The 19,082-nt window shown below is 36.3% G+C and overlaps 1 protein-coding gene across 7 annotated transcripts in view; it reads left to right on the top strand.

Annotated features, from left to right (window-relative positions):
* Positions 1 to 19,082, top strand: part of LOC145690593 (uncharacterized) — a 516,851-nt gene that overhangs the window by 458,882 nt on the left and 38,887 nt on the right. Inside the window, exon 4 of one of the 7 annotated variants that reach the window (XM_081765638.1) lies at positions 12,529 to 18,962. The exons of the other annotated variants lie outside the window; for them this stretch is intronic. Within the exon in view, the coding sequence (XP_081621764.1) occupies positions 12,529 to 14,144 (1,616 nt within the window). The 3' untranslated portion in view covers positions 14,145 to 18,962. Of the gene's footprint in view, positions 1 to 12,528; positions 18,963 to 19,082 lie in introns of those variants that run through there. 7 annotated transcript variants of the gene reach the window in all.

The raw sequence follows: 19,082 nt of genomic DNA, 5'->3' as shown, positions 1-19,082 counted from the left end.
ATATATCGGTCACCGTATTCAAAATGACCGCCAAGACATGATGCCTGTAAAAGTGTCATAATGTAAAGGAGGAAATCTAATTCTTAGAAAATTATTGCTCCAACCTTCCTCCGTAAGTGGTGAAGCGGGAAGGAACGGTGAAATTTCAAGTGAGAACCTTGGGTTTTGCAAATTTAATCTACACAACAAAAGTATCTGAAATGTGTTTTTATAAGAGATGGATGTCTCTGTAATGAGAAAAAGTAGGTAAATTTCGTGTTAAATGGTATCTTCCATTTTTATTACAGGCAGTGATTTGGTGCAAAAATGAATCAACTGAAATGCGAAACAAAATTGTCGAACAATGCAGTTTTTAGAACAATGTGTACAAACGTTGGTTTTGTTCAACCGTCGTCTGCATGATATTGGTTCGATTTCTTTCCTTCTGTGTCTTCTTGCATGTCATGGCCAGGGCTTTTTATTTCTGAGCCCCCTTATCTCTTACGTCCGGGGTGTTTTTTCTGCGTGTCCTCTCGCCTCTCACGTCCAGATTTTTTTTTTCTTTTTTTGTTCGTGATTCACCTCGCCTCCCACGTTCGGGATGTTTTTTCTTATGTTGTGAGTCTCCTCGCCTCTCACGTACCAACAAAATGGGGGCTCTATCTCACAGTTTATTCAATTACATCTCCATTTGCCTGTATACATAAATTAATCCTTCGGCGAAAATGCATGACAGTTTGTAATAAAACGTTACTTAGGATTTGAGCATAAGCCATTGGAATTCGCTCCATCGTATCTTCCCTAGTTTTTGGTTCGCGTTTATATACAACAGTCTTCAAATATCCCCAGAAATAAAAATCTGGTAAGGATAAATCTGGGGATCATGCAGGCCTTAGAATTGGTCCGTTTCTTCCATTCCATTTTCCATTATAACGCGTGTTCAAATACTCCACCACTCTTTGCGCAGAGTGAGGTGCTGCTCCATCTAATTGCACCTCACTCTGCATTATGACACTTTTACTCTAATCATCTTTTTCTCTGTTGCATCATTCTCGAGCCATGGAATGATAAATACCCTCCGTGATTTCCTATACGAGTTTTATTCTGTTCATTTATCTTTAACCTTTTTATTCTATGGGCACTGGACGTTTTATCTGATACAAGTTTTTAGGCACATGATTAAAAGTTAAATAATTTCAGAGCAGCGGCGTAAGAGCAAAACGGCACAGGACCGAAACGGCACAGGATCTACCAAAACAGGTTTCTGAGCTGAATTGTCGGTCGTATGCCGTGTCGATCCTGTGCCGCATCCCCGCGAATCACACACAGAATGTGACAACAGTAAGTTATCAATAAGGATTTAGAAAGATTTTGAATGGTGATAGCGATTTTTTTTTTAACACTCAGCGTTCAGTTGAGTCAAGTAAATTTTTAGTAGAATCTATTGAGTGCTTACTTGATGGAACACTTCATTGTTTACGTACATGTTTCGATTCTTTATAAATGTTATTTGCTTAGACTTGTATAATCTTCAAAGTAAAAATTTGAACACAGAAGCTTTAAATCAAAATAGAAATAAATAAATAAATAAATAAAGCAGCAACCAAAAAATTTAAAAGAAATTTTGAAACACATTTTTCAAATTCAGAGGCAATGATCAACCAATCAGGTTGCACCAAAAATAACTTCGCGTCTATGATTTAAAAACAGAGGTTTATATGGATCAGAAACTTTTTTTTTTTTTCAGCAGCTCACCGCTATTGTTTTCGAAGAATAATGTATTTAAAACTTCCACCATATATAATATTTTCCTATTTTGGCAAAATTGTTATACGTATATAATTCAAACCCTAATTAAAGTACAAATACGAGTTATACCTCATTTGAATTCTAATTAAGTAGCCTTTCCTTTTATATAAATTTATTTTGAATATTCCGAAAAACAGGGAAATAACAGAGGGTAGTTCAGAAAATTTCCCTACAAATGTATTTGTTTCTTGAGTTTATTCGCCTATGATTTGGCAACTGTGTCTCGGTATCAAACAAAAGACAACTGAGGTCTGATTCATTATATTTCTAAGATGTGTGAATGTCATGTTAATTGATTCAATAGAACCCTAGAGAAAATACAAAGCATTCTAGCTTGTAATAAAAGAGTATAAAATTGAATTTAACAAAGTAGGAGGTAATGTGCATTCATACACTTTGTAGTTAGAGTATAGGTACAATTTATACCTTGTTTGAATTGTAGTTAAGTTGGATTTCTTTTAGTATATGTTATGCTTGGACATACATACGAAGTAATAGAGGGATATTTTGCAATTTTCCTAACAAAAATCACAGCGTTCATAATTTTATTTTTGTTAGTACTTCGCAGCCATGTCTCTAACACGTAAAACAAGTAAGGCATACATACCCTTGTATGTCGGAAAGGTATCCTGTAAGTTTTGTTTTAGTTTAACGTCCTACGATTATACACGAAGGCTAAGTGAGATTATGATGATGAGATAGATGATAATCGTGTAATGACGAAAGTGGGAGGAAATTGAGAATCATCAGAAAACCAATGGCTGTCCACCACAAAGCCCAGTTGACGGAAACTGAGGACAAATTAGACTTTCCACGTGCCATAGATGAGCATTGTGTGTTGATAACTCTAATAGTACCTGAAAACATAGAATGTTTACACTACATTACCTATTTTCATGTAAATTGGCGTGGTAGAGTAGGAGAGAGGTGATGGATGAAATTAGTTTCTTTTTCTTTTTTTTTCTTTTTTTCTTTTTTAATCAACAAGACACAAAATTTAACAGTTACGCTGTTGTTGACAACTAGTAGACTTAAAGTACATATATTGAGTGCTTGACTACCACTACGTACAGCCCGTACGTAGGTGGTTCCAACAGTTGAAGAGGAAGTATTCTTGCATGGTAATTTCCACGAAAATGGACGAATGATTTTGATCTGAGAGGACCAAAGCTACGTATTACTGTGACATCATTAGAGCACGTGACATTTTCAAGCAATGAGCAAAGCACGATCGTTAGGCCATCTGTTGCTGAGAGTACGAACCCCTGCTATTTGTAAGACGCGTGTTTTGTTCTTGTGTACTTTGTATTCCAAAAGCAGTAAAATATGAGGATGATTATAGTTCGTCAGATTATGTTCCGGAGGATATTTCGAGTATCTGATGTCGAAGATGAGGCTAAGTCTGTCGGAGAGTGGGTGAGAATCCATGTTACAAATTTGAAAATGATTATTCGATCCCAGGACCATGCAAACTTGAGTCCAACGCTCTAACCACTAGAACTGCAGGAGAGCCATGTGGTTGTTGATTTGTTTGCACTATTTGATGCCTAATTCTGTCCGCTTAGCATGGTTGTGAGGTTCTGCACTCTATATACAAGGCTGGGATTTAAGAGGTTAAAAAGAACCCAATTCATAAGCGAATTAAATCAGGAAACGAATATTTTCGTCATGAAATTTTCAGAATTTGTGTGTGTTATTTCTTTGTTTTGCCGAGCGTTCAAACACGAAGAAAAGGCTACTACTTTTATTTAGCCTTTTTTGCACTTTTCTCTGCTCGTGACATTTCAGAATACACTTTTTACGTAACATTTATTTAGTGGTATGTATTGCTTGTTTTACACTTTTTATCTCCTATCCGTTTATATACACTGAAGAAGGAGCCGTCGTGGCGTTCCGAAACGTATGAATAATATTTAGGCTTCCCAAGGGAGGAGTCATTGGTAAGTAGCTAATTTTTTGTTAATTTAAATCATCCTCTCATGCGCCCATTTAATTTTAACGCAAAATGCATATTCTAATTGTTGATATTTTAATAGAGTGATTTATCTTTCGTATTTCCGTTAAAACTATAATGACGTTTGATAATCCGGTACGCTGCATGGCAGTGGTCCTGGATCTGCCGGATTAAAGAGCTCATACTGTACCATAAATCTTATTATCTTAAAAGTGGTCATAAGGTGATTTGTGAGTTATATCTCCCGAATATGGTTCCTAAATTTTAGGGAGATGTCCCTTGAACCAGTTGACATCTATTTTTTAAAAACATTCAAGGACTTAGTATTTAAGATTAGCCAACTATTATATTTGGTCCAAATACCACCTTTTTTTTTTATTTTTGGTAATTCCCAAATGTAAGAAATGGGCCAATGTACTCTTATCATAATTTGAGAGATGTACCGTGATACCATTTTCTTATCAAAGGGAATGGATCCCTCTACTTATCCGTGTAATCGTATGTTGTAATAAAATTTCATCTTAGAGGGTAAATTTGTTAAAAACAACAACCACGCGGTAAAATGTATTGTATATGTTTGTGTTTTCGGCGAGTTTTTCCCTTAAAAAGGGCCAACGTGAACTATTCAGATTCCTGAATCCTAGAGAACAAATAGCAATTTTTATTTTATGAAAACTCCCAAATTTAAGGTCGGCTCAGATTTACTCACGAAATTTAAGAAGAGTGTCTTCTCCAGGTACTCGTGTCCAGTAAAATGAAAAACAGAGATCCTGATCCATATGATCGTATATTGTAATAAAACCAGATCGTAGAGGACAAATTAAATCACAAACCTAAATTTGTATTTTTCAGAACTTTTTACCCAGGGAAAGAGACAACATGGACCATCTAAATTTGCAGTTTTATATATATATTAATCCTAGAGAACATTTACCAGTTTTTAGTTTTGAGAATTTCCAAACTTTAAGGGTGGGTCAATGTATACCTGTCAACATTTTCCTAGAGATGCATCATGGTACCCATGTTCTATTCAATGGAATAAACCAACGTACTTATCCATATGATCATATGTTGGAATAAAGCATCATCTCAGTGGATAAATTTAAGAAAAATCTATAAGGTGGCCGCATGGCAATGCATATAGCTTACCTTTTTTTAATTATTATTATTATTATTATTATTATTATTATTATTATTATTATTATTATTATTGGCAGTTTTTTACCCTGGAAGGAAACAAGTAGGGCAAAGTTTGCAGAGGTACATACATTGGTCCTAGAGAACATTTACCAAATTTTATTTTTTGATGATACTCAACTTTAACGGGTGGGAAAACATCCTTCTCCAAGTTTCGTATAGAAGAAGATAGACCCCTGTACTCATCAATGTAAACATATAATGTAATAAAATTTCATCAAAAAGGATAAATTAGGACTAAAATCACATAGTAATAGTATTTTTTACGTATAGTGTTGGTAATTTTTTACCCATTGCAGATCCACCCAAATTTACAGAGGTATATATTCGAGTTCTAGAAAATAATTACCATTTTTTAACGCTTTCCAAATTTAAGAAGTGCACTAACTTTAACTTAAGAGTAGTACATCATGGTATCGTGTGCTTTAAAAGAGAATGAAGCTCATATAATGAGATAAATCCTTACTGACGAGGATAAAATAAATCAAAAAGCATTGGAATTGAATTTTTTGACACTTTTTACCTGGAGAAGAAAACGAGACAGACCATTCAAACTTATACAGAGTGAATCAAAAGTCTGGACACGGTGGAATAAATCGAGAGCTTAACTTCGAATCGAAAAACCAAAAAACACGTGTTTAGTAATATTTAAAAAACTATCTGATGAAACCAAACTCGACCCTCTAGACCCACCCCCTGGGGGCTGGGGTGGGGTCAACTTTGAAATTTCAAATGGAAACCCCAATTTTTGATTGCAGATTTGGATTCTACGGCCCAAACTATGTAAGGTTTCATCAACACTTTTCCGTCGATGCATTATATGGCGCCATAATCGGCGAAAATAAATTAACTGTTTGAGGTGAAAAAGAAAGACAGTTTGCTGTTAGACCGAGAATCGTTACCAACAGATCCGTCACCGTTAACGATCTGCCACTTATAAACGAATGGCTCAGATGAACGTCGCTTTAACATGTGAATGAACGAACGAGCAATGCCATCCCAACGTTGCAATCCCATGTCACGTGCCACTAAATGTGTTATATTTCACCCATCCATACGTTGCATGTGAGAAGAGAAAACAATAATGAAACGAATAACACTTACACACACTCACACACAGGTATCACTTCTTGTACAAATGCTCCACTATAATGCCCAAATTACAGGTTACGCTTATAACCTTCGTCATGTCTATCCCGAACGAAAGTTCGATCAACGTACTTAAGAGGACTCCATGTCACGAAAATGAAATGAAATTTTTGAGTTTTAGGTACCACGATTTTGCCGGTTAGGCTAAAGGAGACGGTGATTATGAGAGAGATGAATGAAATGGTGGAATTAAGAAAGTGGGAGGAAACGGGAGATCCCCGAGAAAACCCGCCAAAGTTCATTTGGCGGGAGCAGGTTTTGAACCCAGGACCCCAAGCACCAGAGGTGAACGCTCTACCACTGACCCGCCGTGGCCCCATCCATGCCACGAAATTAAGGTGGTACCGTACATATGTATTGAAATGTGCACTCTGTTCACACAATGCTCTTTAGTGGTAACTCCTTTAGTTTTGAAATTTTATTGGAACGACAGAATCTAATCTTGTCTAGGGTCCGATGTGATCAATTTATTGATGACACATCAATAATGTCGTATTTACGATTTTGTTTCGGGAGGGGCTTTGCTAACTTTCGGGAGGACTTTGCCTGGAAATGTGAAAATTCTGCAAGATATTTCATTTACTTTACTATACTAAGTAAGATTTCGGGGGGGGGGTTAAGCCCGGAAGCCACCCCCCTAAATACGCCACTGCACATTATAGACATTTAAAAATTAAAGGATGAAAGGATTAAAAATAAAAATAAAACATACTACTACAGACTACTACCCTTTACAGACTACTACTACTACTACAACTACTACTACAACAACAACTACTACTAATGCTACCATTACTACTACTACAACTAATGCTACAATTCCTATTACTACTACTGCTACTACTACTACTACTATTACAACTACTAGCAGGGGGCCGCGGTGGCTCAGTGGTAGAGCGTTCACCTCTGGTGGTTGGGGTCCCGGGTTCAAACCCTGCTCCCGCCAAGTGAACTTTGTGGTGGACAAACACCGTGTGCGTGGGTTTTCTCGGGGTTCTCCCGTTTCCTCCCACTTTCTTCATTCCACCATTTCATTCATCTCTCATCATCACCGTCTCCTTTAGCCTAACCGGCATAACCGTGGGACGTAAAACTCAAAAATTTCATTTCATTTTTCATTTTAACTACTAGCAGATAATAATATAATATACTATAATAATAATAATAATAATAATAATAATAATAATAATAATAATAATAAGGAGAAGAAGAAGTAAAGAAAGAATTGAACAATAATTTCACCCATCTAAAACTATGCGAGACTGCGAGCAGTCTCGTGAGTCGCAGTCCGACTATTCGCACAAATCAGGCGAAATGATGGCGAAAATCATGATGCCGTCGCTTCGGGGGACGACGTCGTGCCACTGCTGGGCCAAGACAACCGTCTGTCTCATAGCTGCCGTTCCTGAACAGCGGCGGGGCCGTCACGGTGTTCGCTGCCAAACCGACAAATAGGCCGTCGCCTTTGAACCAGCACTAGCACACCCTTTTCGCTGCTGTCACCCAATAATCGACGACGGTCGGACAAACTTCGTCGGCAATTGTTCATGGGGAACGTCTCAGTTCCAAAACCTAATAGAGGTTCGGATCTCACTTTCAACTGTAGGTCCCGTCTCTCTCGTCCCACTGCGGAAAAGGAACGATAAACACCGTAACAAACCCAATAGTCACACATTTTCTTTTGTTTTTTGATCACATGTATACTTCTTTCATCACGTCTACAGCATTGAAGCTAATTAAAGTTCATATAGGAAGTTCTCCTGATTTCGCCATTACAGCGCCACGTCACACAGCGACAACGGTGTTTCGACTAAATCTTATACAGGTTTGTGCGCAGAATCCGACTCTGCAATAAGAAATAAAAGCTTCCATTTCAAATCTTTCAGCTAACCCCACCTAGCGGTAGGGTGCGGTATCGTGTTTGGTACCATTGAATAACTTTGTTGATCCGACGCGTATTTCTCAAAATACTGCACCTTGTACAGACGGTCGGAGCTAATATCAAACTCATAAACGAAGAGGGGAGCATCTAATTTCGCCGATTACAGCATGATATCACACATCGACGAAAAAGTTTTGATTATACCTTACATTATTTGGGATGCAGTCTCCGAATCTTCAATAAAACATTGGAGTTCCCATTTAAAAAAGCAATCCCCCCCTCCTTTTCAGAAGGTGGGGGCGGAGTGTTGCGTTTGATATCATCGGATAGCTTCTTGAAACATATTAAATACGTTTTTTTGCTCTTTTATGATCAGAAGTATACTTCTCCAGTTACTCTACCGTGGCCAAACTTTTGGTTCATCCGTTATTTCAAACATAAATTAGCTTGACAGTTACAGGCTATTTTTGATAATTTCACACCATTCGAACATTTGCACGTTATAGGGCCAATTCTACACTATCCTGATATCTTTTAATCGTCAGATAAGATAACACTGGTCGCAGTGGTCATGTGTTATTTTGTGTAAGATGAGATCTACTTCCGCGACAAGGTTGGATCATTCCGATAATTTATCTTTATCAGAGAATGGTACAATCGACCCTAATGAATGTCATATTTTAGCGATTAGAAAACAGTTATATTAATACATTTTCATCTTAGACACAGAAGTCAAAAATTACCATAGTGCAATAAGCAGATACTTCAATAGCTATACTTTTCTTTAATTTTCTTTTTACTTTTAATTGTTTTATTTTTGTCCTCTACTCGCCGCTTTTGAATTTTCTGGTTTGCAACATGATACTGCCCGAAGCCCGAATGAAGAAGGTGTGCCTTTCTCTGTGTCTTCTGTCTGTGTGTAGTGTGCTTCTATCCAGTGACGAGAAGGAACAGAGAAGTGAACCAGTGACACTGAACGAGAACAGAGGTCGGAAATACTACCAAGCTCATGAACGAATGGGAGTATTTAGGGGCCATTTATTTTCCCCGATTACTGCGCCATGTTATGCATCGACGGAAAAGTGTTGATGAAACTGTACATAGTTTGGGCCGTAGAATCCAAATCTGCAATCAAAAAGTGGGGTTTCCATTAGAAATTTCAAAATTGACCCCACTCCAACCCCCAGGGGGTGGGTCTATAGGGTCAAGTTTGGTTTCATCAGATAGATTTTTTAATATTACTAAACACGTGTTTTTTGATTTTTCGATCCGAAGTTAAGTTCTCGATTTATTCCACCGTGTCCAGACTTTTGATTCACTCTGTATATCCAGGTCCTATATCATACCGATATTTTAGGTTTGGAAATTTCAGAACGTTAAGGGTTGGTACTATGCACCTCTTCCAAAAAATTGAGAGAGTGGATCAGTGTACGCAATTGCCAAAATTTAGATGATGCAATCCTATGCACCCTTGGTGCATGGGTCCTAAGGCAGGGATCCAACAGCACCAGAGTGATATGTGCTCTTCCTATTCTATGACTTGCCTTAAACAGAGAGTTCACTAAACAACTCACGATAAGTGTCTTGAGTTTACTTCTTCAAAGAGTATCAGTAAATATATATAACTGATATACATTTATTGACTTTAACATAAACAGTCACCGATTAAAAAGAAAAGCATTATATATAATAAATATATTAAATATCTTTTTTTAAGTATAAGTATCAAATGTTGACTTGTGGAATTTTCTCCTTTAAATATTATCCCAAGATGAGATTTTGTCCTAAGATCACGACTTCATCTCAGGGATGATTGTGCCCGAATTCCGGAATAAACTTGTGACAAAAAGCTCACTTTGCTATAATGAACAGTTTACGAGTTGTTTAACACAGGATGTTTAAACTTGAACAGTGAACAATATAAGTTTCATATTCCACTGGGATATTCCGACGTTACCTCTGTCGTATACCTACTTTTGTTATGTAAATATTCATTTCTGCTTTTTAATTTTCCTTTGTTGCTGATTATTATTAAAATATTTTCATTATTATATTAGTTTAGGAGAAATATTGGAGAGTGAAGACCCAAGTGTGGATCAAAGGGAAGGTCAGCTCTGTAGTTCATTAATATTCACGGGATATATGGGAAAATGAACTTAAATTCCTCTGTGCTAGATCGTATAATCTAAAGGTGGGATCTATTACCTAGTCAGCTAAGTGAAACAGAAGAATCAAAAGATACTAACAAGACAGAGCGGAAGGTAAAAGAGGGAGAATATGATATACTATGGGGTTCAGGGGAATCTCAATACAGTACCGTGAATTCTACATGTATACCTTTCATCTACGTGTATATTCACCTTCTGATGTGTTTCTGATATTGTTTTTCTGGCCATGGATCCATAGCTCTGGTGGACTCTAGCTGAATAGATGGCTTACTCAGGAGATCAAGGAAAGTGTCTTCTCCTTGTTGGTCTCTTCCCGGACAGTGACTCATTACCAGGTCTTTGAGTGATAGCCTCTGAATCTCAGTTCTTCTTCACTCCAACTTGGGGTCTTGGCTTTACATCTGTGAATCCAACGACTTCAACGCATTGCTTGTCCCTTTCGGCTTCGTTTCGTGGTTTCTTCTGTTCTGATCTCGTCCATCTGTACCCAGATGAGCGTTGTCTGGATTTTTACCAACCCGGAAATATATCGGAGTGCTGACGTAAATAAGTAACTGTACTAGAGGGAGGGAAAATAGTATGTGCAGGTATCAGGGAGATGGAACTGTTGTTTATTTGCAGTAATTATGTAAGTGTAATGAGAAATTTGACATAATTCTCAGAACGTTTTCATGTCTAGATGGCAGATAGCTACAGGACGTTCTCAATGTATGTGACGTGATGTTTAAATGGTCTTATAAACATTCCATGCTTGACATAAGTACAGATTTACATTTAATAATCCATGAAAATAGAAAACTATTAAAAAAGGATGAACTGATTCCGAAGTTTCTTTCCTAGCTCTAAAGCATCTTCAGGGAATGATTTCAGGGAATGAAAGAGTAGGGTGACTTGAATAGTTGACTGGAAAGCGCCCAGTTGCGGTGTGGACGCATCGTCCTCCCTTAACGATGAGGTGCTTGTTTACTCTCGTAATAAGAGCAAAGAAGCGAAAGGCGTTCTTTGCTTTCGAAAATCGGTTCGGTTCTGACCGTCCAACGTGCTTTTCGAACCGATTCAACAATTCTCCACCATCCCCCGAGAACACTCGACAGTAGTTTCGTCAGGAGTGGATACATTACAACTAGATCAAGTCAGTGAATCGTGATATGCTGCAATACGATTGGAAGGAATTTTCGTATCACCTTGATTTTGTCTGTGATGCAAATCATGACCACTTTTAACAATTGAGAGGCAGAAAATGAAATTTCATTATCAGTAGAATACTTATGATTTTAATTGAAGTATAGTTCCTTAATAATAAAATGTGGCATCATGGAATCTGTTCATTCTTTTTTGTACATATATAATGATGTACGAGTATCTGCTTTCTTCTTTTTTTTTTCCTTCCCTCATTAGCACACACAAATTCAATGCTCAGAGATGACATTAAATTAAATATTTTAACGCTTTTACTTGATACAATGTGCAGAAAATATGAAATTATAATAATAGAGTGATAGCAGTGATTATTAAGGTTGGAATTCCAACGAAGCAGGCGCCGGAACCGGTGACGTGGATCTGTTATCCATCTACTTTGATAGCGAGATAGGGAACGTGGTGGGGAACGATCTATACTTTGAGGGTTGATTTTATATGATGTCAGCGCACCTCCCAACTGCATCAGAATCGAACATAAAACTAAAACGCAGAACTTCTGTGCTGGGAAGGTGTATATATCGGGTATATTTCAGTCGTAAGAATGAAAGAAGTACTCAGTAACCTCTAGTTTGTTACTGTCCTGGTGTCAAGACCCAAGGAAAATAAAGTAGAAATGCATTCTGTACTAAATGAAGTAGTCAGCTACGAGTTTCCATTCCTCTTTGCAGCAGTCATTACATGTATTTGAACAAATACCATTAACAAAAGTAGGGATGGAAATTATTCAGCTGTGCACGTGTGTAGATCTTTCGATTTTTTATAAAACATGAATGTATTTACATAAGTATATATTGTTTAACCGATTGAAGAATTCTGGAGAAAGCGAGAAGACTTCCCTTCTAAAGCTCTACTCATGTTAATATTTGTTCTGTTTAATGAAGAAGGGAAGAAAAAGCGTAAGATTGCTGTTCCGAAACATGACAGTGCTTCCATTTAGTTATTCCTGTGTGACTAACTTAGATGTTTTAATAGCAATCGCTTCCTTTTTAAAAATTTGTATTTGTAATAATTTATTACAATTAAAAACATAGTTTTATCAATAGTGTAGATTAAAAGGATTTATGGAATCCTAATTTTTTCTACATAATTCGTTTTAGCAATAAGTTTATCTGTTTACGCACTCGAATACTTTCTTGCATTTGTTGTGGTGCGCAGGCGTCTAATTAGGTTTCCATTGTTTGTCTTTTCAGATCCTAAGAAATTAGTTAGCCCTCACATTCCCCTTCGCTTCAATAAAGTAATAGGCATGCTGGATCCAAAATTTGTGCTTACTAAACAAGATTTTCTAAGGCTGCGTCAGAATACGAAGGAGAGGCATTCCGAAGACATTTGTGGAGAAATTTTTAAAGGATCTCGTTATGGATATCCATTTTTTCAGGATGGTTTCGTAACAGAACCTTGTGATTATGCCTGTCCGCTTAGTGCTTTAATTACAATTCTTATTAATGGTGTTGACGTTAGTGAAGGAAAGCTTCGAAAGTTGAATCTTGCGTTACAAGGAATATATGATTATAATGAGAACATATCTGTTTTAGTGGCCCTTAGTGGCAATCAGACTATTGATTTCAGTAATTTCAAAAATGTTCGTGTTATTCGATTTGGAAAGGAAAGTATTGGTAAAGTGTGGAATGACCTTATAAATCACGTTGAAACTCCATATTCCTTATTAGCAAGGGACATTATGCATTTCAACGTGTATGCTCGTTTAGAAAGGCAAATTAGAGTGATATCCAATTTGAATGGTGTAGGAGTGGCTGGAGGGTCTTTTAGAAATCTTACTGGCTATTGGAAAGTTGGATGTCATCAAACAGAAATTAAGAACTTCTTTCTCAAATATTTTGAAGGTTATAGATTTTCTGAAGAGGAATGCATGTTCTGTGATTATCTTGAGGGACCCTTTGTGGCAAAAACCCTTATTCTTCGTCAAATACCATTTAGTGAAGAACTACCTTCAGAAGTTGTAGTCGAAGATTGGTTTTTGCAAGTGAAACAAGCAAATATTTTAATACTTAATTGTCCTGATGTGATGTACTTTACCTGGGGTGTTGCTCAAGCAAGTAGGACTAAAAGAAGTTCTTGGAGTAAACTTGCTCGTAGATGGGAGGTGAATAGAGTGTTTATTCCTCCTAACGCGTTACATTTCTTTTCCTGCAAAGAAGTAGGTTTATCATGTAAACCTGCGTCCTGGGGAAACAAATATATCGTTCCTACTTGTTGTTTGGTCCAAATGGCTAAAGTCTTAAAGGTTTTGGATGCCTTTGCTGAAGAGAGAAATATTCAGTATAGAATAGAAAACAATTTGGTTCTCGGAGCAGTAAAATTTAGAAGTTTTCTTCCATGGTATCTTGGCGGCAGTATTGTCTATGACAATAAAAACTTTAGCATCTTTCGTAAAGCTGAAAATTTGTTTAGGAAGAAAGGGTATAAATTAGACTCCTTTGAAGAACTAATCAATAATACCAGTCAGTTTAAGTTACATATGTTGGATACACATTTTGAAATGAATGGAGTAGATAAATTTAGTTCAAGTATTCTTCCTCCTGAGATCCAAAAATACCCAACTAGAGTAAACATGAATGGCATTTGGATCAGATCAAATGCCAATCCTGGTTTGTACGTTCTGAACAGATACGGACCAAATTACCTAAAGCATTTTCAGTCTTTAGTGTTTAATAATGCCAATAACAGTTCTAACAATATCGAATTGTTTAAAATGTTATCATGTTCTAAACGATTTCATCATGCCTGTTTAAATCATTACTCAATTGATGGAAACATAGATTTTGTTCAACAGTTTTTGCACTGAAAATTTGTAGTTCAGAATGTGTTTACCTTTAAACTTAATAATTTAATAGAGAATAGTAAAATTTTTGCGGCAACTCAGGTGTTCCAAGTGACGCAAGAAGAGTGCCAAATTAGACTTACATAAGTGTACCGTTGTGATAACATAGGAAATATGGCCTATTTTATGTATAAGGGTCAGTCGTAAGTCTTGCAATATTCTGGTACACAATATATCTATATTTATTACAGTACAATGATAGCAGGTTAACATTCGAAGTATATGACCTTATTTTGGACTGTCTGCTAGTTCCTCGATTCCACATCGATACCACTTTTTGTCCTTAGAGGGAAAGAATGTCACATAATACTTTCCACTCTTGCTAGCAGGTGAAGCATCGTGATTTCAGGAAGTGCACTATGGACCGAAACATGTAGAAATCCAAAGGTCAGGGCTATATAGCGGATGTAACATCAGTTTGATGCCATCTAGTTTCTGCAATTTTTGTTACGCTTTTAGAACCCAGTGTGGTGTAGCTTTATTCTGTTGTAACAGGGCGCACTTTCGCTTCACTAATGTAGGATGTTTTTGGCGTAGTGCAGCATACACCTCTCCAGCTGTTCGGAATAACGACCAGCATTGATGGTACAGTCATTTTCGACTGCTTTTGCACACTCGGATTTCGAAAATACATTCACTTTTCGTTGGATATGACAATTTGTTTTAGGGAATGCATATCAAGCGGAACTCCCCTGGGCCTGAGTTGGAAGCAACTCACGTAGCAAAATGCAGCAGCTTTTGATGGTTTTCCCTCGTTAGTGAAGGTGGCGCAGTACAGTGGATTGAAATATTCCTAGTTACTTGATAATCATCGGGTGCTGGGGATTAAATTTTTCTCAGTCTTATGGAAGCATTGAATATTCCAGTTCCTAGAGTCTCCTAAATGTTAATCGTATTTGCGTCATTTTTTAATCTATTCCATTGTAGGTTTTTAGATATACACACTTTTCCGAATATATTCATGATAAATTTTGATTTATTCACATAACAATTTTTATATTCCGTTAAATTACTTTGTAATTTCTTCAGTTTAGATTACTTTGTAATTTCTTCAGTTGTAAATGATACTTTGAAACCATAATTACTCGCAACCTTCTGAACCCTATATGAAAGTTTTGGCCATAATGGAGAGGAGATCCATTTAAGAGAACTAATGTTAATCTTGTGGTGTTTAAATTTTTAACGTCCGTAATTTTCATTTGTTCAACGTGTGAAGGCTTATATTGTAAACTTGTTTGTTGTTCCTTTGCATATGCTTTTCCTTCTTCATTAATGCTTGTTTTATTCTTCACAGGCAGTTGTCGATCTTCGATTCAAATTCCCTATCACACCTTTTCTTCCCTTGAACCTCCTTGACGCATCTGACTTAAAATTACATTATTATTTAATCATGACCTGGAACTATCCAAACTTCTCTCTTGTTTTTACTTGTATCTAATAGATTCCTTTTTTCTGTCACAGGATCTGTAATAAATTGAAAAGATTTCAATTTATAAACGAAAGGGATTAGTGACGTCACATTGAATACAGTATTTCAATAGAATAGTGGTGACTTCTTTATAGGTCATCATTTACTTTTCAACATACATTGACACTGCGTCTGTAAAGTGTATTTATTTCTCCCAGTGTGGTCGCGCTACCCCTGACGTAATACCCATCCCTGATTCCATGCATAAAATCCCTTAATAAAATAACGTCTTGTTCTATGTTTAAGATTCTTAAGATCCCTACTCACCTGGGACGCGTTCACTCAACGCTTACTATATCATCTCACATTCCATTCTTCATACACTTCCGATGACAATCACAGCAAGTGAGTTTTAAATCAGGTCTTCGTTGATAGAATGAACCCAAGTTTTTGAAGATACTGATGTCTGATTCAAGGTTCAACGTTAAAATTACAATTGCTTGGAACATGCTTTTGTATGCTCAGCTTATGTTCATTGAAAAGCAGCCTTTTAACAAGAATTGTGACATTTATTGAGATAATGAAGTTGATAATAATAATGTAATTGATTCTGTTTCAGAAGTTCAATAAACATTACTTATTCTTAATCTAAGTAAGACTAATCTATAATCGGCAGCTAAAACTTCTTTATTTCAACCTGTAAGTGTTTCTACAAACTTCTGTTAGATATCTAATTTAATAACATAAGTTGGATAATTTTGATCTTTTCTGGCCACAGACTCTAACTTCCCCAGTACCAATGGCACGGTATCATTATTGTGAATCTGATATGATAGCTGTGCAAACCGATGTCAGTGATCACTTTTCTTGTCGATACTCCATTAACGATTTCCACTACGATATTTACATCCTTCTACCTGTCTCCTGTAAATAAGTAAATAAATTCTTCTGCTGCTTTCTGTTGGAAGCATTTCATACCTATTACAATTTTTGTAGTGAACTTGCTGAACACTATAGAAAAAGATTATATCTCTTTTGTCCAATATAGGCACTGTAAAACCCTAAAAAAAAATCTTCAAATTTTTGACGAAGAAGACTTGATCGTGAAACGACTATAAATAAAAAATTTAGTACTCAAGACAAAATATTCATCTATGTACATTCGGAAATTACTGTTTTCATTCTCAGCTTAGCAATTCGGAAAGGAAAATTTAGAAACGGGCAAAACACATGTATAGGTAAAAAGCAAGATTAAGAGGAGAAAAAATATGAAGTAAACCACTTCTTGTCAAACGAAAGTTGGACACATTTGTTCATCAGTCACTGATCATTGTTCACTGTTGTTTCTTTCCAACTGGCGGGAATACGTGATAAAAAAATCACTCTAAATTGTATTTATGTCATCTCTGTCTAAATTAAGTGGAAATCTCTCTTTATAAATATAATAAGCTTCTTTAATTCTACGTTGTCATTGTTTTTGTTTTCTCCAACAAACGTGTATTGGCAATATTTTGGTTGTTTTCTCACGGTGTGCCGCTAATCCGGACAAGTGCTGTGGATTACGGGACTTCGATGTGCGAATGTGCTCAGCCATACTCATATAAATATTCCTCTTCGTTTTACCTATGTACGTTTTGTTGCATTGACATTTAGCAAGATATATACCACTGTGTTGTTGGAGGTCAGTGAAATATGCTTTGAAATTTGTTATATATTTCTCAATAGTTCTAGAGGGAACCTCCTAAATCTTAATGCTATGCTTCTGTAATATCTTCTAAATCTTTGCAGAGATGTGTGGAGTCAAAGAGACACCAATCCATTTGTCCGTCTTAATCTCTATTGTTTGTTAATGGTTTGGCCATGAGCAATACTCTTCCTCCGATAGTTTCAAATTTGGTATTGGACATGTTTAAAAGCAATATTCTTCCAAAGTTTTCTCTCATCAGATATTTTCGGTACGCCGATGGCAGTTTGACCCTGTAGAGGGATGCTCAAGATAAAAAAGTGATGAATTGAAAGACATACATCCCAGGATTAAGTTTACTATGGAACTCGAAGAAAATGGAGCCGTCAACTTCCTTGACATTACTATCAAAAGACATGCTAATAAGTTTGTTACTTCGGTATATCGCAAACCTTCTGCTGGTACTAAATATATTAATTCCAAATCATCACAGTCACGGCTGCAAAAAATAAACATTTGGAAAAAATTTCTTTACGAGAGCTCTTTTACTCTCAGACCTCCCTGTTTATCTTGATCAGGAAAATCAATATGTAATAAAAACCGGACAAGAAAATGGGATTCAAGAATCGTTATTATTAAAATGGTACAAGCAGGTACAACAGGATATCGCCAGACCCCGCCATCAACAAAGAGTTGAGCTTAGGACGGACAAATGGATCGGCTTCTCTCTGACTCCACACATCTCTGCAAAGATTAAGAAGATATTACGAAAGCATGATATTAAGATTTAAGAGGTTACCCCTAGATCTATTGAGAAATATATAACAAGCTTCAAAGCTTATTTCACTGGCCCCCAACAATGCAGTGGTATCTATCTTGTCAAATGTCAATGCAACAAAATATACATAGACCAAACGAAGAGAAATATCTATAGGAGAATAGCCGAAGTCTCGTAATCCACAGCAATTGTCCGGATTATCAGCACACTTCAGAGAAAACAACCATAATATTGCCAATTCACGTTTGGTGGAAGGTGCAAAAACAATGACAGAACGTAGAATTAAAGAAGTTTATATATTTACAAAGAAAGACCTCCACTTTATTTAGACAGAGATGACATAAATACAATTTGGAGTGATCATTTTAGCACGTATCCGCCGATTGGAAAGAAACACTAAAACAGTGAACAATGATCAGTGAGTGATGAACAACATGTGTCCAACTTTCTTTAGACGAGAAATGGTTTACTTCATATTTTTTTTACTCCTCTTATCCTGGCTTTTCATCCCTCCATGTTCCTTGCCCATTTTCAAATGCTAAGCTGAGGATGGAAATAGTAATTTCCAAACATTTGGTCTGCAATTATTATTAAGCTTTTTATTCATAGTTGTTTGTAAATATAATCACCGGTTGGAGTATATAATGATATAAGACTTGACTGTGCCTATAGCAGATTTCTTGCCAGCAATCAAGAATACAAATATTCGTAAAAGCTAATAGAGATCGGTCTTTCATTCTCGTATGAAAATACAATGGTCAAGTGGGGCTTGCATATCAGTGAATTAGTACTGGCGGAAAGTATACGTTAAAAAAAAAAAAAAAAAAAGTTATTGCACAAAGCCGTATTCTTGACGATGTATATATATATATATATATATATATATATATATATATATATATATATATATATCAGAAGAATTGAACATATGTAGATCAGTGGTTTATGTAGAAAATGCCAAGAAATACTACAAAGAATATTTTGATCCACGAAACAAATAAACAAGCATGAAAGGAAATATACGAAAAGAGA

The sequence above is a fragment of the Thermobia domestica genome, chromosome 7 (genome assembly GCF_964235325.1).
Source record: "Thermobia domestica chromosome 7, izTheDome1.hap1.1, whole genome shotgun sequence".
In the NCBI taxonomy this organism is placed as follows: domain Eukaryota; kingdom Metazoa; phylum Arthropoda; class Insecta; order Zygentoma; family Lepismatidae; genus Thermobia; species Thermobia domestica.
This window is presented reverse-complemented; position numbering and strand designations above follow the sequence as displayed.